Source organism: Hydra vulgaris, chromosome 01, assembly GCF_038396675.1.
Source record: "Hydra vulgaris chromosome 01, alternate assembly HydraT2T_AEP".
In the NCBI taxonomy this organism is placed as follows: Eukaryota; Metazoa; Cnidaria; class Hydrozoa; order Anthoathecata; family Hydridae; genus Hydra; species Hydra vulgaris.
The window spans coordinates 40,362,501-40,384,178 of record NC_088920.1 but is presented as its reverse complement, the minus strand read 5'-3'; the positions used below and the strand labels follow the sequence as shown (position 1 = coordinate 40,384,178).

Genomic DNA, 21,678 nt, shown 5'->3' with positions numbered 1-21,678 from the left:
ACAGCACTCTTCTTCATATCCTGTAACTTCAGGGGTTCCTCAAGGTTCGGTCCTTGGCCCTATACTGTTTTTAATTTTCATTAATAATCTTGGAGGGGGCATTTGAGCTTAAAAAGGATCTCACTTCAGTAAGGGGCTCACAGTTGCAGGTGAACTTTAATTTAAATAAAACTCAATTTTTTTCAGTCAATCGTTATCACAATAATTTAGATTTTCCTATTTTTATGAACAATAATGTACTTAATGAGTTATCTACCCTTCATCTTCTAGGGTTAACTCTGATCTTTCTCGGAAACCATATATCAAATTAATTGCAAAATTAGCATCTGCTAAGTTTGCATCTCTTTATCGTGATTGACACTTTCTTACTCTGGATTCTATTCTTTATCTCTGAAAGTCTCAGGTCTGTCTTTTTATGAAATACTGTTACCATATCTGGGGCAAATCTTCTAATGATGCCCTTTCTCTTTTAGACCAGGTGCAAAAACACATTGTAAACATAGTTGGACCTGCTCTTGCAGCCAACCTCCAACCATTATCACATCGTTGTAATGTTGCTACTCTTTCTCTTTTCTGCAAATACTATAATTGGCACTGCTCTTAAGAGCTAATGTCTCTTGTGCCATCTACTAAAGTCATTCTCGTGTTACTCGTCATTCAATTAAGTCTCATCCTTTTACTGTAACTCTTACTGATGTGCTCCAAATAATTTTTATTTGTCTCGGTTTTTTCTTCAAACATCAGTTCTTTGGAATTTGCTTCCATTATCTTGCTTGCCTGATTCATATAATTTTCAATCTTTTAAGTTGTCTGTCAATGGTTATCTTGCTCTATAAACTTTATCTTTTCTCCTCCAGTAACTTTCAACTCTAATAGTGGTTACATGCAGCTTTGTTAAAAGCAAAGATAAGCAAAAAAATGTGTTCCTTTGTAAAAAAAAATTGCACCTCAAAAAAAAAAAAAAATCTGAGCATATTTCCAAATATTTCCAAGTATGCTGGTTTCTAAGTGGTTGAATTTTTTTGGTAAATTATTTGTTATAATTTTATAGCCATGTTTTATTTTTTGCCAGGCCAATTTTTACCATTTACTTCTTATTTAAATGATATCAAATGGTCAGTATTTTTTTTTTTTTTTAGAGGTGCAACTTTTTTCATCAAGGAACATTGTTTCTTTCAAGGAATACCATATTTTTATTAAGGACACACTTTTTCTATAAAAGAATACAATTTTTTTTGTCAAGAAATACCCTTTTTTCATCAAGAGATATATTTTTTTTATAATTGAGTTTTTCAAATTTACTTCAATAAATAGAGCTAATGAGTTTTATGGATTAGTTGTTAGTGTTATATTTTATTTAGTATGTTTTTTTATCAAGTTGATAATATAACTAATTGAATTTAGACATATTAATGAAGATAAAAGAAAAACAGAGCACCAAGTTGAGATGTTTGAAATAATGAGAGAAGTTGATAATTGTCCAGTATGTTTTAACTTTTAACTTAATTTTATAAATTTTTCTTTCTTTTTTTATATTTCTACTTTATTTTATTTATTCTTCGTTAACCTTTTCTTCAACCTCAATAACACAGCTAAAAGCGTAAAATATTTTTATTTCTTCTTTTATAAATATTTCTTTCAATAGTCACAAAAAATTAACTTGTCTTCTTAACTCTTTTTATAAAAAGTTGACTCATCTTCTGACAGGGTTTTTAGCACTTAGGGAAAACATAGAAAACTAGTGAAATATTTTAAAAATTTAGAAAATCAGTTGAAACCTGCAAGAGTCAGGGAAGTTTTTCTGAAAATCCTTAAAATCAGGGAAAACTCAAGGAATATTTTAAAAATAATTTCAAGTTGAATATTAGTTTTACATTCAGCATGAAGTTTAAAATTTGAATATTTGAAATATTCAAATTTTGAATCTTTATTATTATTATTGGAAGTTTGACATAATTTGACTTCAAAAAAAAAGACTTGTTTTTAACTTTGATGCCAATGCCATGGCATCGAAGACAATGTGACTTGGCTTGAAATTAAAGTCAAGTTACAAGTACTGTACTCAAGCTAAATTGTTTAGAAAAAGAAATCTAGTGAAAATCTGCCACAATATAAAAGTTTGTTTACATCCATTTAGCATATTACACTTTGGCATTTGCAGGACATTAAAGCAAAAAGTTTAATAGTGAAAAGATGTAAAAGCATTTTTTTATAAATTCTTCTGTAAGTTGTGCCGCCTGGTTTTTGATTTATTTAAAAAAAAAAAACATTTTACTGCATCCTCATTGGGCTTTGAAGTCTTACAGCATTTTAAATTTGATCTATTACAAATGTAATGGATCATAAAAAAACATATATTTAGTTTAAATATAATGTAAATATTTATTTGAAAATGAAGTTTTTAATACGTTTTAAATATGAAATGGGATTTAGTGGATTACAAATATATTATGAGTTGTTTACTTATCAGGAGTTAGGGACTTAAGATTTGATTTTAATTTTAAAATAAACTGGCTTTGCTTGACTTTGGAGTTGACTTAGACTTAAAAAGACCTTGTGACTTGTTAAAAAGGTTAAAAAGACCTTGTGACTTGTAAAACAATGGGTTGATCATAGCTCTGATTAGGAAAGTATTTTAATAATTCTCACTACATAATTTTCACTACATCAACTCAGGAAATAAATACTTTAAAACAGGAGAAAATTAGGGAATAATAACTCGAAAACAGCAGAAAATCAGGGAATACTGAGGAATCATTGATTTTTAAAATTGCTATGAACCCTGTCTTTTTATACACTTTTTATAGAAAGTTAACTTATTACTCAAATTAGATTTATAATTTTTATTTTATTTTAATGTTGCAACTAATTATAATAACAATTAGGTTATTGAAATTAAATAATAAATAATAAGTTATTGAAGTTAAATAGTAAAAGTTTTAAGTATAGATATAAAGGAAATTGAATCATTTAATCACTTTAAAAATAGTTAATATTTATGAAGTTTTTTATAAATAATGGTTTTAATTCAAAATTAGTGTTTCTATGACAGCATTTAACACTTTTTATGACAGCCATATATTCTCTCATCAAGTCGTTTCTTGATACAAAAAGTGGATGTAATGGAAGTTGGAGAGGGTTTTGTTCTAAAACCTGATCAAATGATGATGTATTTGTTCAACGACTGTATTGAAGTATGAATGTGTTTTCTATTATAAAAATCTTTTTATTTTTTAATGTTGTTAAAAAAATATACCATAGATTTTGCTGCGTAACAAAAATGCGTAACGCATTTCAAAGTAACTTAACTCAGCAAATATATTTTGTATTGTTAGAAGTTATATTGCGTCACTAGCGTCTTTTCAAATACCGCATTATAATTAAAGTTATTTTATTAACACATTAAAAATCATACATACAGTTTTTTTTATTCTCACTATAACAAAAGTTACAAATAAAATCTAAGCTCCTATTTGAAAAATCATTTTTATTATTTTTTTAAATATGAACTAACTTTTATTTTGAAAAAAATATTTTTTTCATAAAACCTAACATAATATTTGTTATCTTATAATTTTACAGTTGCTTTTTGGTTATTTTATTAACTGTTAATAAATTTTTTCTTATCTATTTTGTGAACTCTTTTTTATAATGTTTTTAAACAATAAAGAGTTTTTTTAAATTATTTATCAGTTACCGATAACATATTTGTAATCATGATTTATTTTCATAAATTAAATGAGCGTCATTAAAACTTTACTTTTACTTTTAACAATAACCAAAATATCTTAATAATAAAATATTTACATCAAAATAAATCGTGCATTTTTTAAACTATTATGACAAAAAAGAATTTTAAATTTAAAAGGAATTTATATATTTAATTCCTTAAGATAAAACTTATAACACTTTATTTTCTTTAAATGATTTTTAACAACAACAACAAAATTATTAAACAAACTGTTTCTTTATCAAAAAATCTATTAGTTTACAATTGCGGTTAAATGCTTTTACTTATGACTTTATTTCTTCTGAATAAACGTAGCGTAAACGATATCAAAAGATAATTTAAATATTCTAAAAGATAAAAGTTTTTGTGTAATGCAATACTGCTGAATGCGTAGGCAAATCGCCTTTTCGCAGGCAAAATGCGAGCTGCGTAATGCTTCTTAAAAAGGCCTGATATATATATATATATATATATATATATATATATATATATATATATATATATATATATATATATATATATATATATATATACATAAATATATATATATGTGTGTGTGTGTATATATATATATGTATGTATATATATATACACACACAACTTAGTTGGACCTGCTCTTGTAGCCAACCTCCAACAATTATCACACCATTTTAATGTTGCTTCTCTTTCTCTTTCTATAAATTTTATAATGGGCACTACTCTAAAGAGCTAGCGTTTATTGTGCCTTTTACTAAAGTTCATTCTTGTGTTATTTGTCATTCAATTAAGTTAATTAAATCAGTGTATATTTATATGTGTGTGTGTATACATATATATATATATATATATATATATATATATATATATATATATATATATATACATATAGTAAATGACCGGGGTTAATGATCGGGGCCAGGGCCAGGTTTGATAAAATATAGCCGGGGCCGAGTTTGTGACCGAGGCTTCATAAACATTTATACATCCTAAAGAATATTTTTTTAATTCAAAATTCATGTTATATTTTATATATATATGCATATATAATCATCGTGATTAACATGATCATCATAATCATAATTACCATCATCATCATCATCATCATCATCATCATCATCATCATCATCATCATCATCATCATCATCATCATCATCATCATCATCATCATCATCATCATTATCTTCTCTTTCGGCAAATACTACACCATATAAATAGTAAAGTTTATACAAATATGAAAGGTTATTCTATGCCAGCATCTAAATAAATAACAAATATATATGTTTATATCTATAATATGTATGCATAAAGCGCATCTCAGAAACTTTTATTCCTTCTGGACTAAAAGTTTGGAAGTTTTTGTTCCTACTCTTCAATTTTAAGTCAAACCTCATTCTACTCCATATTTTTCACCATCTTGAGCAGTTGCTTTATTAATTATTTCATCTTTTTTACAAAAACATCTCTCTTAAGAACAAATGTCATTTTATTATTCCAAAAAGCCAATGTAAAAAGGTCCCATCTGATGTTAAGATCTGCTATTCTCAGTTTACTAAATCTTGTATCTTATATCAGATGTTAGGTTCTAGAGACTTTTGGTTAGTCATTTAATCTTATTTATTATATAATGTTTAATAATTTTTAATTTTTAAAAAGTGCTAAACAAGTAGTTCCAACTTTTCAAAACTCTTGAAAACACTTTGACCTCTCTAACTATCCTACGATTAGTCTTTGCTCTGTTATTAGTTTCTTTATATAAAGGTTTTGAGATTATTAAATTATTTCTTACTAACTGCAGTAATAAAGTTGTTGCTGAATGCCTTCACTCTTCTTTATTTCTAGTAAATTTAAGGGTACCACAAGGTAACTTGTGGTACCCTTAAATCTTTGCTCCTTTATTGTTTCTTATATACAATATCAATCTTCATGAAAACTTAACATCTAAAGTAGTTCTATTTGCTGACGACTTAACTTTATACTCTTGTCTTGACTAAAAATCTTTACTTTTTGATTGCTTAGAACAAGCAGCTGATTTTTAATCTATTCTCTCTTCTGTAGCAGCCTAAGGCATGCTGTGGCTTATGGATTTAAATTCTGTACTTATAATCTGCAATTTTTGTTAGCCAACAAAACTCATTTATTTACTGCAAAAAAAATATTGCAATAATGTCGGTATACTTATATTGATAAATAACAACCCTGTTACTCACAGAAAAAGTTTAAAAGCACATTGTAAATGATATGCGATTGTGGTGTAATGGTAGAGTGCTCCTGTCATAATCCAGAGATACCGAGTTCAATCCCCACCAAGTCCCTGGTAGTACCACACTCAACATGTTTCTCTGCTCAGCAGCTTTGGTTGTCAAGGTTCGTGTTTCGGAGTTATATAGCTGAGAGAGGGTTATAACCACAATTAAGTAACCTCCTCGTCTGTAGTAGCATTTTTAGCATTGGAGAAGTGAATTAACATATTAAAAAAAAAAAAATTAGACCTGCTTTATCTGCCAAGTTTGATTCAAAATGCAACCTTACAAATCTCCAATTGTTTTAAGGTTGCATTTCTTTCTTTTTTCTACAAATACAATCATGGTCAACGCTCAAACAAGCTAACGTCTCTATTATGATAAACTAAAACTCATTCTTGCTTGTTTCTTATTCAATTAGTTTTCATCCTTTTACTGTATCTGTCCCTTAATGCTATAAAAACTTTTAATTTTCCTTTTTTTTCCCTTGCACATCAAAAAAACCTTATAACTATTAGCCATCTTCTTGTTTTACTTTTATATACAACCTGCAACTTTTTAAGTCTTCAGTTAACCATTTCCTAGTATTTTTACTTATTCTCTATTTTAAAGTAACTCATAACTTAATAGTGGTTGCTTGCAATCTTGTTGGAAGTAAATTAGAGTTTGAAAATGTATAAGTGTATGCCAATATTTAATAAATATTAAATGTAAGCATAAAATTATTATATATAAAGTATTATAAATTTTTTTCTAGCTCCGGCTATCAAACCCTTCTAAATCTTATAGTTTAGCCGGGACCAGGGCCGGGTTTGAAAAAAGTCTCATTTTTAGTCAGGGCCGGGGCCCTAGTCATTTACTATATATATACATGAGAGATTTTTTTTAATATTAATTTTTCTTTAACTCAAAAATAATTTTTTATTAATCCAAATCAATCAATCTTGAATTTAAATTTTAAAATATAAATTGAACACAATTGTATTAACATAACACTGACACATAGCAAAAATTACAACATCAGTTCAGTGACGTAACACGTTTTTTTTATCAGCATACTTTTAAATAGAGTTTTCGCTGAAATTTTTATTCTTGCCAGACTAATTAGATTTTTGTTGTTTTAATTTATTCATTTGGCAATAAGGCAGTCATAAAAAAAGCCAAAATCAACAAAAATTTCATATCGTTTTACTTTACAGAAAAAAACTATCAGTTCAGTGACGAAACAAAAAGATAAAAATCATTTTAAAAAGTTTTGTTTTGTAATAAATTTTAATTCTACTCGGGTAAAAATAGCATCAGAACAATATTATCATTCTGAACATAAAAATAATGTGATTTTGATATATCTTTGGTTTTTCTTGAATAATTTAAAATTAAACTGAATCCAAGTTCATTTTTTTGTTACCTCGTGTCATTTTTTTGCAAATCTTGTAATGCTAACGCAAAAAATACTGCTGACTTGATCCCACATTGACTAGATTTAACTCTTAGGGCTGTGATTCGCTTAACAGTAGCTCCAATTCCGTCAACCATTCCTTTCCCGTGCATCGCTGCAAAGAAATGCCAGAAGAATTTTTTCTGAAAATATTTTTCAAGCACAACCATTGCACCCATAATGCTTTTGTTTTTGAACTGAGAAGTGGCATTATTGCTGAACATGTGTACTTCTTTGACTTGATCAGGAATAAAGTGAAGGATTTTGTCTATGTAAGGTATAACTGAAGACTTTGTATGATGAGTTGAATCAAAAACTATGGCAAATGTTCCAGACTGCAAGGGTTATGGTAGAAACTTGATTTTTATATTTGGTTCATTTTGATAGAAACACCTAGCGTTTTTAGCCCAGTTAACTTGGATTACTGCAATTTCAGAATTAATACTCAATGAAACTTCCTTCAGTTTCTTAAAACGTGTTGATTGGTTTTTCTTATCACACATTGCTGATATGTGTTGGATGAGTTCTGTAACATTGGATTTTTTTGAAATTATTTAAATGTTTGCATATGTTTTAGTTTCAGACTTTCTCCACTCGTCCCAGGGTACTTCAAAACCAAATGTATTAACAGTTTGCAAGTGTTTATCGATCTGTTTCATACCTTTGCATGCAAAACATTTATCATAGGTGCAATCATATGTGTACGGTTCACAAACAAAGTTATTGATCCAACTTTGATTGAAGACGCTTGAATTGATTTTGTTAATGCACCTAAGGCAAATCGCATATTTTCATGCAAACTAAAAACACAAACATTATGCAGAAATTTTGTAACTCATTTCACATTGCGTGAACAAAGGTTGTAAAATTCGGTGAGTCTAATTTTTATGTGCTGATGCTTTTCCTTGAATAACTTAAAAGCTTCTTTAGCATATAATATAAATGACGTATCTGAATATTGTTTGCTTTTCCGTCATATAATTGAATTCGAGTGACATCTTTTTTGTTTGGTGATATATGGGAAACTTCATCTTCATTATAAAAGTTTACAACTGCTTAAACATCGCTTTCAGAAAGACCATACAGCTTTGAACATGCTGGAGGTAGACCCGAATCATCTTTACAAGCAGAGCTATTTGAAAGAATAGAAAGAATATCAGATTGTTTCTTCTTTAAAGTTGGTAGTGCTTTTAAAACTTTTTTCAATGCTTTTTCTCTTTGTTGAACATTTTTAAAAGATGCGCTTAGTCTTTGAGATTGATTTAAAAGTTTTCTTTTTAAATTGTGACTTTTTACAACTCTTAATTTTGCTTTAGCAGTATAAGCTGCTTTCATATTAGAATCGGCGTTCAATTTTTCTCAATATCTCTTAGATCTTACTCTAGGCATTTCTTTTTTTTTATCAGTGTTCTGAGAAACATAATTAGCTTGATATTCTGCATAACCTTTTTTTTACTTCTAATTTTGATTCCATTTCTTAAAAATTTACAACTTTATAAGAAAATGCCAACATAAATCCAATAATTTACAAATATTTACTAATAGCCCTTCACAATACTAAAATATAAAATTTATTTGACCAAAACCCACAATGCAATCTGAACATTTGGATGATATTTTGACTTCCTTACTACACTAATTTATAAAATGCTGATTATCCTGTTGATGGGTTCAGTGACTCAACAACTTTTAAACTATAACTATAAGTTAATATAATGTTTTTTAACCAATTTTTTTTTAATAGTGATGAAAAGTTTACATTAAAATATATTTTCTAAAGAAACCTCGCCTTAAAGCCTACTTTTTTAGCTTTTAGTTCAGTGAGGCAACCTAATTTTTGCAGATGTGTCTATGACAAAAAACACTAAAATTATTTTTAAATAGTAAAAGTTTTTTCACTCTAGACATATATAATCTCAAAGATTCTTTCTAAACAAAAATATGGATATGTTTTGTTTAAAACATTGCAATAACTTGCCCTCAAATTTTACTCACTTTTTTGAACTGTCTCTAACATTCATCAAATTTATCTACTCTGTTCAAATATTTTCTACTCAAAATTTGTTTTAAAAATAATTTTAAGGTGTTTAAACTACAATTAAAGAAAAAAAGTTTTTCAAAAAAGAAATTTTTAAACACAAAATATATCTCTTCATTCGTGGAAATAGCCATGTTTATTTACATATATATATATATATATATATATATATATATATATATATATATATATATATATATATAATTATATATATATATATGTATATATATATATATATATGTATATATATATATATATATATATATATATGTATGTATATATACCTATATATATATATATACCTATATATATATATATATATATATAATATATATATATATATATATATATATATATATATATATATATATATATATATATATATATATATATATATGTTTGTAGAGATATAACTTTATGCATAATGTTTAAAAGATTGTTTGTGGTTGGCATAACGTTTTTTCCATTAACCCTCGGTTAAGTCAATATATTGTTTATCAGGGTTGTTTTTATTAATCAATGCAAAAATGTGGCCAATGATTCTTTTAACATTTTTTGTACTATAGCTTTCTTTATTAGTGTTTCTGTTAAAAATTTTGTGCTATTTTTTATTGGAAAAGAAATGTTTGTCTATTAATTTTAAAAACGCCTTTCCAGTAATTGTTTTTTTAATTTTTGCTGTACATAGGGTTGAACCAAATTATATTTCTATTTCTAATTTTCTCTTTTGCAATTTTTGTTTTACATTTTAGCTCAAAATTTTTGAATCCACTTTTTCAAAGAGCATCTTCATGCACGTGTTAAGAAGCGTTAAAATATTTAAAAAATATTTTCCTTAGAACGGTTTTGATTTAGTCTATTGTTAATTGAAATTTGTTTTAAAATCTGAGGGGAATGATTTAAATTTATATTAATATACGATAATTCATCATTAGGTTTTTTATAAGGCCTATAAGAATTTTCTGAAAGTTTAAATGTGACATCAAGAAAATTTACAAGTTTTAAATTAATGTTTATTTCAATTGGGAAGTCAATGTTTTTGAAAATTTTTATAATATTTTTACTAATTTTTTCAAGTTAAACCCCTGATTTTTGTTTGCATTAATATTATACCATCATCGCAATAAAGCCTAATTGATTAAAATGAACTATTTTAGCTAGGGAATTTCTGCTCTGTTGTAATGTCCCATTGGTATTCTAAAATTAATAATAAAAATGTTTGTGCATTTATACAATTTGATATTAATGATTTTTACCCCATAAAAATCCGGCAGAAAAACTGGTCTATTCTAAAATCTGTGCCTGCCAATAATAACATTTTAAAATAATGTATACTATGTTAACAAGAAAAATTTGAAATTATTACTCAATCAAGAAAGTTTACTAAACAAAATATCTGAATTAATTTCTAAATGCAGACATGAAATAAGTACCTCTTAAAAAATTATAAAAACAAATGACCAGACTAAAGTTATCCTGATTCTAAAGAATTCTTTTCATGATTAATTTTTTAATTTTAATGTAGTTGATTCAACTTCATGTTTGCAAAATAACTGCAGTTATTACATAGTTAGTTATAGCAGTTCCCAACTTTCTCTGCAGTATTTTTTCTATAATTTGAATATTTTTATGATGTTTAGACATTCTCCCTGATTAATCTGCTGATGAATGACTAGGATCATAAACAAGACCTAAGTCAAGTAGAGAAAGTAAATGATTCAGATTGTCTGGAAAGTGAGTTGGAAAGCTGACTATTGGTGTTAGAGATTGAGAAGGGCAAAGGTGTGGGTCTTAACACCTGCAGAGTCACTGACACTAGAGCCAAACCATTCAGTGTGAATGGTTTGGCTCTAGTGTCAGTGGCTTACCAACAGCAACAATAATGGCTGAAGGTTTAAGTGAAAGAGCTCGATCAGTCTTGAGATGGAGAGCAATATAAAACAAAGAGAAAGGTGTAGATTGAAGTGGTGCTAAGCAAAAGCACAAAAAAAAAAAAAATAGTTTGTGGATTCCAAGCCTAGTTTCCTGACAAATGGGTAAATTCTTACAAAATTAGTTGCCCAAGCCAAGCATGTGTATGTCTGCCTAGGCCAAGCATGTATAAGAGTCTTTACAAATTAAGGGAAGATAACCATCAACAATAAGATCACAAGATGAGACGGCTGAACTAAAATTAGTCTCACAAAATGCAAGTAAGTCTGGTGAACTTTGCAAGAGATAAGACTCAATAAAAGAAAGGTTACTTTAAAGACCACAAATATTAGCAAATGATAGATTTAGAGAACTTGGAGATGATGGTGGTTTTTTGTGTTTTAAAGTTTTTAGTACTTTTGTCATTTGTATATACTTGATTAGCTGATTATACAAGATGTATATACATCCTCGAGTTAAATGTATATGCAAGTGTATACATCTAACTCAGTTTTATGGTAACCCTGCTACATGATATAGTTAGTCTTTAGCTATAAATCAAACACAGAGAAAATAAAATCTGTACAAACATTGCAATTAGCCTAAAAAATGGATAATGCTCTGGAGGTGTTATTTTCAACTAATGTTTCTGGAGGCTCATAAGGATAAATTATTTTTGGAGAAATGCAATTTTTGAGTTCTTTCACTTGTTTATACCTGCAACTATCAGTAAAAGATATTTTTGTAGTTAAAGTCTATAGATTCAAACATTCTCTTTACACCACTTTTAAGTAAGCATTTACCTTCACATTAAAGACCTGCAAATTTGCCACTGCTGCTTATACCAAATTATGAATTCCTGCATTTAAGATCAAACACCACTGAGTATTTAACATTTTCTAACCTCAGTGGAGTAAAGTATGTAAAGGCAAAATTTTAATTCAGTATCATCAAACTTTTTTGAGCTTAAATGTTTGTCTAAAGGATCAAAAACATTAAAAAAAAATCCCTGTCTTGATCTACTGAAATTCTTGCTATTTTTGAGTAAGGATATAAACCGCCCTCTTCTTTGTGTGAATAATAAGATCTAGTGTATTTGTAACAAATGCTAGGCTGCACATTAACTTTCCATCTCCTGATGTAAATGTTTCATTTATGACATCATAGAATTCTGACAAATAATCATGTGATTCTTTCATTTCAAGTCTGTTACTGGTATAAATCATATTTTTACCAAAATTTTTATGCATGTTAGTACAAAGAATCATTGTTTTTTTATCTTTGACAAGTTCAGCATGTTTGAGATTTGAAAATGTAATATGTATTTAATATTAAAAAAAAATGAAATAAAATATAACTAAGCTTTTTATCCTACAAAAACTAGGAGGAAAAAACAAAGCAAAAAACAAAAACAAAAAAAACTTGAACTTATGTTTTACACATTTTTTTTTTTCCACATCTACAATTAATACCTTTGATATTTATAATTAATACTCGATGTTTTATCTATCCACTTTCCAATTTTTTGCAATTCTTCTGTATAGATTAAAAAACTTCTATGAGGTTATTATTAAATAATTAAAAACACAACTGTTTATTAAAATTTTATTCAAGACAAAATAAAATTTCATTAAAAACAATATAAAACTTTTTTTATTCTCATCATGCATCATTATTTATCTCAAGTCAAGTTTTAAATTTAATGTATATGTATATACATATTTTTAATCTAATTCGCTTCCAACGAGGCTGCAAATTGGGAGTTACTAGAAAACAAAGAATAGAGTTGAAGAGCTAGTAAATGGTTGACAGCTAGTAAGAGGTTGACCTCCCTAAGGCCGAGAAGGCCACTACAGACATGGAGGCTACTTAATTGTGGTTATAATCCTCTCTCAACTCTATAACTCTGATACACGAACCTTGACAAACAAGGCCGCTGTGCGAAGGAACAAGTTGAGCATAGTACTACCAGGAATGTGGTGAGAATTGAATTCGGAACCTCTTGCTTATGAAGCAAATGCTCTACCACTACACCACTACTGCATTTGAAAAGTTAAAGGTTGTACTGCCCTCTGAATTAAAAATATGGAAAAACTAAATTTTTATTCAAATCCTTAATAAATTTTATAAAAGTTTAAAGTTGAATTAAAAATTTTTAAATTAAAAAATAAGTATTTAAAAAAAAAAAAAACATTTTATTTAAAAGAAACAGAAAAAATGAACGTCTTATTAATTCTAAATAAATTAAAATAATATCTGCAAAACTAATGTTTCGTTTAAATTCCTAATATAATGTAAAATTTGTTTTTTTCCGTTAAAGCAAACGCCGACATTTGAAAGAAAAGTTTTTGTCTCAATTTTATGCTAAATGTTTGCAGTTTGTTGATTTGTCAAATTCTGTTTTTAATTATTGTGCCGACCTGATACCAACCTAAAACAGTTTTAGGTTGGCAGTTTTTTGCCAAACTTATTTTTCCTAATTTCAAGGGTTTTATTGAGTTGAAAGGTAAAAAACTAGATAAGAATATGTTCTTAGATCATGAAGGGACAGTAACAGTAAAAAGATACATTTTTGATGAATGACAAGTCAAGCAAAAATGAGTTTTAGTTGATAAAGTTAGAGATGATAACTAGAGATGATATTGTTTGAGCAGCAACCATGATAGTATTTGTAGAAAGAGATGTAACCTTTCGACCTTTTGAATTGTTAGTGCTATAATAATACTAATGCGGCGTAAATATTCTTCAGTGATCGTCTCATAAATTGAATAAATCTTTGTTTTGGCTTGACTGTAAATCCACTGAAGTTGTAAAATTGATTTTTTCAGACTCGTCATCTTTACTATTTTTTTTGATAGCAGGTTAAAAAGCAAAATATTAGGAATAAAATAATTACAAGATACAGAAAAGCAGATGCTAACTTTGAAATCAATTGTGGTTTACATGAGAGATCAGTAGTAAATGATAATCCAAGAAGACATAACGAATAGGACAGAATTTCTAAATGAATTCACAATACACAATAGTGAGAGGTTTGCCATTCATTTAGAAAGGAATGTCGACAGTGTTATGATAGTTGTTTGCAGTTTTTGAGCTTTGAGTTAAAATTCACAAGCCACTGCAAGCCCCAAATTGTAGTGGAGAACACTTTTGTAAGACTATGACAGGAATAATGTCTAGAACACAAGCCGTAGAAGAGTTTAATTGAGATATGACTAAAACAATTGAAGCTATAGTGATTTGATTGTCTAACAATAGATTAACCTGTTTAACTGGAATGGAAGGAAGAGTATGGCCATAAAATTCAAAAGTTGAATTAGAAGTAAAGTTCTTTGCAAATAGTTATGCCTTATTCTTGGGAGAGGTAATAAGATCATTCCCATTAATTAGAGATGGAATGCTTATTCCATTTCAAATTCATTAGACTGATTTGCTCTTGACTAAATCTTGAAATCCAAATATAAAAAAGAATATGATTGGTTAGTTTGATTACATTTACATTTAATTGTCTTGTTTTTTTCCCCACACTTCAGCATTATTGAACTCTGCCCCATCTTCATTTTTTCTTGATTCATACAACCTACAACTTTTCAGGTCTTCCGTCAACTGTTTTCTTGCTTTTAAATTCCCAACTTAATAGTGGTTGTTTGCAACCTTGTTTGAAGTGAATCAAAATTAAAAAAATAAGACAATGATGACTGTAGAAAAATGACAACTGATGACTGTAACAATTTTATTATTATAGTTGTTAAGTTTTAATAGTTTTGTTTTTAACTTTTATAATCATTTTCTTCTTTTATAATCATTTTTTTTCTTAAAGTTGAATACCATTGTTTTACCATTCTAATTTATGAAAATCTTAAAAAAATAAGTTATTAAAACCACTCGGAAGTATTGTTCAGAATTAAGCATTGTTATTATACATTTAATATGTATTTCTGTATTATTTGTTATTTTTGTATACTGTTTAGCTTGCTCGTAAAAGGAATCGTGTTATAAACTCAACAACTAACTATAAGAGTCCTGCTTTAAACAATTTACAAAAAGGAATTCAAAAATTGTATAAACATGTGGAGTTCATTCATTTATTATCATTAAGATCTGTGGTGGACATCAAAGACAGCAATGGTAATTTGCATAATGTTTTTAACCTCTTATTTTTTATTACCTATAGATCTTTACATATATATATAGTCTTTCATGTTAGTCGAAACGTTTCTTCCATAAACTGTAGTTTTAAAGAGAGCGCTAATAAACCAGACCAGGAAAAGTTTAAAAACTTAAATTTTTTACCTTTTTATTAATGATAGATTGCTTGCCCAAACCAAACCCTAATTAAATGTGACACTTCCTTGTAGCTGCAGGCTATAAGATAGTTGATGTAGCAACACTCTGCGCATGTTTAAAAATATGTTTTTAAAAAACAAAAGCAAAAACACTATTAATGAAAAAACTTTTCAGTCAATATTATTGCAATTTTTTAAAAAACAAAACTTAATGTACTTCCGCATTATTTTAATTGCTTTGACTTTTAGACGACATGAAATGTAGCTTTATTGTTGAAGTTGAGTTTTCTTTGAGTCTCTTTTTTACAAAACTTGCTTTTTTTCTTCCTTTGTTTTGATTAAGCCATGAAAATCTTGAATAAGTTGAATTAGCTGCATCATTAAGGAAAGAATTTTTCATTTTGCCTCTATATAGGTAACATCTTTATTCCATGTTGAAATGGGTCTCTGGAGGAAGTTCTTGTTAATTTTAATTGAGAAAATAAATTTGTGCTCTTGACAGACACAAATTCATATAAGAATTTTCCTGCAAGAATTCCTGCAAAAAAGGCAGTATTATTATTAGTGTAGTGAAAACAATATAGAAATAATGATATGTATTCCTACTTACCGTACAAATAATCAGACATATCTTCCCAACAAAAAAATTTAATGCACACCAAATGTGATAGCCACACTCAAATTATGGGATGACGTAGATGTGAGTCGTGTATTGCTATGGTATTTATAATAAATAAATAGTGTAAGAATCATAGCCATATGTGGGCTGTAATTTCTTCTGACAAGTTACAAAGATATTTACAAAACTTCTTCAGGGCTGCTTTATAGATAGATTTGTCAACAGTTTCGTATTCCTTATTATTAAAGCCTCTTTAAGAAGCACAAATTTTGATTTAGTGCCACAAGCCATGGTTTCACATATATAACTGCAATAAATAAACAAATGTCTTGATGTACTTGTTTATCCTTGGCGTTAATTTTGATCTGGGATTGCAACAAATATATCATTAAAGAGCTAATAGCTCTAATCATCCTCCTTGCTTGATGCATTGCTCCAGGAGGTCTGTTTTTAATTTTTTTCTCATCACCTCCTAAGAAAATAATTGATAGTTCAATAAGTTCTGGTTAATCGTCACGCGCAATAGTTTTTGCGGTTCTTGGTTATAAAATGTCAACAATTCTTTAATTATTGTATTACTAAAATATTGTTTGACGATATTGGTGTATGTTTGAATAGTAGCCAGATTAATAGTTTTTCAGTTGTCTCTAAACTTTTTGAACATTAGAATATCAGGGCTACTTGTGACTTTTTGCTTTTTTGGATTTTTGCTTCAAACCCACATTTTGAAACCAGTTTGTAAGCATGATGGCGGCAAATAAAAGTATGAACAAAACTAAGACCTATGCTTTAGAAAATAAAAACTTTGAAAAATAAGGGGCATCCTTATATATATATATATATATATATATATATATATATATATATATATATATATATATATATATATATATATATATATATATATATATATATGTATATATATATATATATATATATATATATATATATATATATATATATATATATATATATATATATATATATATATATATGTATATATATATATATATATCAAGCCTTCCCGGGAAGTGCATGTGGTCGCACGCCTTGTATGTCCACGCCTAATGTAATCTTTTTAGACAACTTGTGCATGTTAAAATTGAAATGTTAAATAGTAAGCATTTTAAGAATTCGCGGCAAAATAATGTTTTTGTTTTATAAAAATTGATATATTTTGGGAAAAAAAAGTAGATGAGAATATAACGAAAATAAAAATATTTTTTGATATACAATTTTTTTGCAAATTTTTCAGTCAATATATAAAGGAAATACTTTATAAATTGTGCTAGAAACACAGACAGTTTTTAAATTTGTTTTTCAAATGTTTTTGCTAAACTTTACTGTTTTTATCAATGGACAGGAAAGCGAGAAAACTAATTACTATTTGTGAATAATTTTTTTTTTTTCAACAAGTTCTTCATGTAAAAATATGAAACGATGCTGTAAAATTTTGTGGGCTAGTGCATTATTAATTTACTGAACTTTCATAACAAAAATTTTAAGAGCCTATTAAAACTTTTGTTTAAGTTAAATACATTTTTTTAAACAGAAATCAAATAATTATTAATCAAATAATATTTTTTACAAATAAATAACAATTTTTTTTCTTATTTTTCTATTATATAAGTATTGAGAAAAAATGTCAAATATAGCAAAAAAAATTTTAAAAGCGAAAAGACGTAAAAACGAATAGATGTAAAAATGAATATACGAATAAACGAAGAAACACATTAAACAAATAAACTTTATAAATGTAATAAACGAATAAACTTAAGGAAAAAAATTGACAAAATTTCTTATAGTTCTAGCGTACATAGCAAATTAGTTTCTTAATTATACGGACTGATAAAAATCGTGAATAAATTGCATATCAAAACTTTTAATTGTTGTTAAATTGTTATAAAATGTTTCTTTTCAACAACGACTAAAAAAAATAAATAAAAAAGTTGTATAAAAATTTTATAAAAAAGATTTTTTTTTTTAATTAATAAGTTTTCTAGTTTATTTAATTAAACTTGATATTTCGTTACAATTTTGTTTCCTTATGCAAGAGTTGTTTTTCTTAGTAAATAAGTTTAGCTCTTTGCCGCGAATTATTGAAATATATATATAAATATATATTTATTTATATATATATATATATATATATATATATATATATATAGAGAGAGAGAGAGAGAGAGAGAGAGAGAGAGAGATAGAGAGAGAGAGAGAGAGAGAGAGAGAGAGAGAGAGAGAGAGAGAGAGAGAGAGTAAACTAGGGTAAGAGTAAATGGTTTAGCTTGAGATTTAAATATTTTTTTAAAGAAAAAGTATTTTATGTATTTCTTTTTTTTTTGTTTTTAAGAGAATTTTTTACATATAAAAATTAAGAAAAAATGTTTTGAAAATCTTTAAAAAAATTGATTTTTATGAAGAAAAAAAACGTTTATTTTTCCCCTTATAATTGGGGAAAAGTAAACTAGTTAATATTTAATAACAATTCTTTAAGATATTAAAAATAAAATAAGGATATTAGAAATTTAAGATATTAAAACTAAATAAGGATATTAGGAAAATCAAAACTAAATAAGGATATTAAGAAAATTAAAATTAAATAAGGATATTAAGAAAATTAAAACTAAATAAGGATATTAAGAAAATTAAAACTAAATAAGGATATTAAGAAAATTAAAACTAAATAAGGATATTAAGAAAATCAAGCAAAATTAATTAAAAATAAAATGAATGCTAATCTTATCAGAAGTTCAGTTTACAAAAAACTCTTTTAATCAAATATACAAAAAACAACAATTTATTAATTAAAAAAAAGAGTTCTTTTATCAGCAGAAGCAGGTTTGCTGCATTTTTTTATGCAAAAAACTCTTTACCAATTTTGTATTTTTTGGGTAACCACGATCGACAAACCCAAGACTTGCAACTATAAGCTTCACATTGATACCACATTTTGTTTTGAGTTGGCAATGCTTCTTCCCAAACTCTGCAATACTTTTTGCACCTCTTGATGTCTTTGTCTTGTCTCAATTTTTTTGAACTTTGCACTTGCTGAGTTTCATCTGAAGCTTCACTGAAGTGAATTTTGTGTTTCTTTAATTGCTTTGACTTTTTGGCCTCATCGCCTTACTTTAGTTTTTTGAGCACCTCAGATGTACCTAGACACTGGTCTTCAACTCTCGGAATGCTGGCTCTTTTGGGTTTTTATTGCGTGTCAATATGGTGGCGCTGTAAAACATTTTTCAAATTGCAACATTTGATATGTTTGAGCAGGAGTCACTGGTGTTGTTGTTAAATTTTGAAGTTGGAAAATCATTCGAGTTTGATGCTGATTGATGTTAGATGATGATATAGGCTGGGATGAAGATGATGAGGCAGGCTCGGTTGAGGATGATGAAATTATTGCGATGATATCTGCGAAGGTTCTGTCGAAACCCCAATCGACTAAACTGATAAGTACTGAAACAAGAACAAATTCAAATGCTGTACTTAGCACGGTAGTTGTACCTCTACCATGTGATTGGGCTTTGTTGTGCTCATGCTTGTGAAGAGTTGCCTTTGGTATATTGCATGCCTTTGAAGCTTTACTGAATGATATTTCGCCTTTTTTGATTTGTTCTACTGCAAGTTTCAATTGCTCTTCATTGTAAGTTATTTACGTTTTACAAATGTAAATACAAGTCATTTTGTTTTAAAATTTGTTAGATAATTAGCAAAGGCTGCCATATTTACGTTTTCAATGAATAATAATTATTATTTAATAACTATTATTTGATATATTATTATTATGATAATAACTATTATTTGGTATAACCGCACTCATCTTAATGCATAAGTGTGAGCAATTAGCATGTTTACTCTTCCCCCGAAAAAGAAAATTTTGAAAAGAGTTTTGAAAAGAGAATTTGCTAGTTCTGGAAAAAAGTTATGAGCGTAAAAATACACAAAAAACATTTTTATTCTCGTATCTTTCTGTATATTTTCTTTCAGTTATAACTTTGTTAAACTAATGCAATTAAATTGCTTTTATTTTTAAAAATACAAGTTTTTACCCATTTCAGGTTTGTTAATATCTTTATAATTACTTAAACAAAAAAAAAGTTTTAAACTTGTTTTTACTAGCTAGCTACTAGAAATGCAAAGTAAATCAAAAGACTTTTCAATACTTCATATTCTTCATAACTCATCTTAACAAACTATTTTGATGGTTTACTAAATTCTGTCATTATTGCACATTTGGTTCAAAAAGTTTTTAAACAGGGAGTTTGTAAATAACAAAAATAAAAGTATTAAAATCTCTTTCCTTACTTGTTTTATTTAAAACATTCACTTTCAAGTAAAAAAAAATATATCATTTTCAAAAGTATTTCAAATATTATTTTGTTTTTACTATTTTATAAAATTTTTCTTTTTGTTAATATCTTATGGGCAATTCATACAGTCAACAACTGTGAGTTTAGCATCTTTACTCTTCCCCCGAAAAACGTTTATATTAGTTTTTTGGCTCATAACTTTTTTCCAGAGCATTTTTGAATATTGAAAAAGAAAATTTTGAAAAGAATTTTGAAAAGAGAATTTGCTAGTTCTGGAAAAAAGTTATGAGCGTAAAAATTTTTTACAAAACAGTTTTTTTTGTTGAGTAAAATTTAATTTTAGTTTTGAAGTTGATTTTTTAGAAAAAAAACTTTTTTTTTTATGAGGGTAAGAATTTTGAGGTTTGCTAAGGCAATATTAAATTTAAAAAAATAATTTTTACATCTTTAGATACAAAGAATCTTTAGCACAAAATTCTCTACAAAACGGTGCCTCGCATTTTTAAAGATTTTTGGTTTTAGCTTTCAATAAATGCAAAAGAAAAAAAATTGCTAAACCGTTCCCTTTTTTTGTTTGTTTACTCTTACCCCAGTTTACTCTAAATGCAGGGTTGCAAAAAAACTAAAAACCATGAATTTTTAAAAGCAAAACAAAAAAATCACAGTTTTTTTGGTTTAAACTACTTTTTTTTAAAAAAAAGCCATATTTAGTTAACTTTTTCAATTGAAAAAAGAGCATTAGTCATTTTACTTAAGTAAACTATATTTATATTTATATAGGTCAATAAATAATTAAATAAAAAATTAGATTAATGAAAAGCTTATTGATAATACTCACAGTTTCATGTCATTTTTGGCACATCAGCCATATATTTAAATCAAGAAGTGAAAAACAGTTTAAAATACAATTAAAAAACCATTAAAAAAAAATAAATGAACAATAGAATGAGTTCTGACGTTAAATAATATAGAGCATTTTTACTAATCACCAGTGTCAAATTGAGATTGAAAGAGTCTGTTTGTCTGCACTTAAAAATAATATCCTTCTTTTATTATATTATTATTTATTATTTTTCAGTGAGATATAATTTACAAAATTAGTTGATGGATTGTATGCTTTACAACGC

The 21,678-nt window shown here is 27.1% G+C and overlaps 1 protein-coding gene across 2 annotated transcripts in view; it reads left to right on the top strand.

Annotated features, from left to right (window-relative positions):
- LOC100204560 (protein ECT2) overlaps positions 1 to 21,678 on the top strand; it is a 161,803-nt gene that overhangs the window by 79,775 nt on the left and 60,350 nt on the right. For both annotated transcript variants that reach the window (XR_010635847.1, XM_065788154.1), the window contains exons 15-17: positions 1,405 to 1,483; positions 3,075 to 3,194; positions 15,308 to 15,464. Coding sequence is in view for 1 of the 2 variants with exons in the window: in XM_065788154.1 (XP_065644226.1) it covers positions 1,405 to 1,483; positions 3,075 to 3,194; positions 15,308 to 15,464 (356 nt within the window). In the remaining variant the exon portion in view is untranslated. The remainder of the gene's footprint in view (positions 1 to 1,404; positions 1,484 to 3,074; positions 3,195 to 15,307; positions 15,465 to 21,678) is intronic.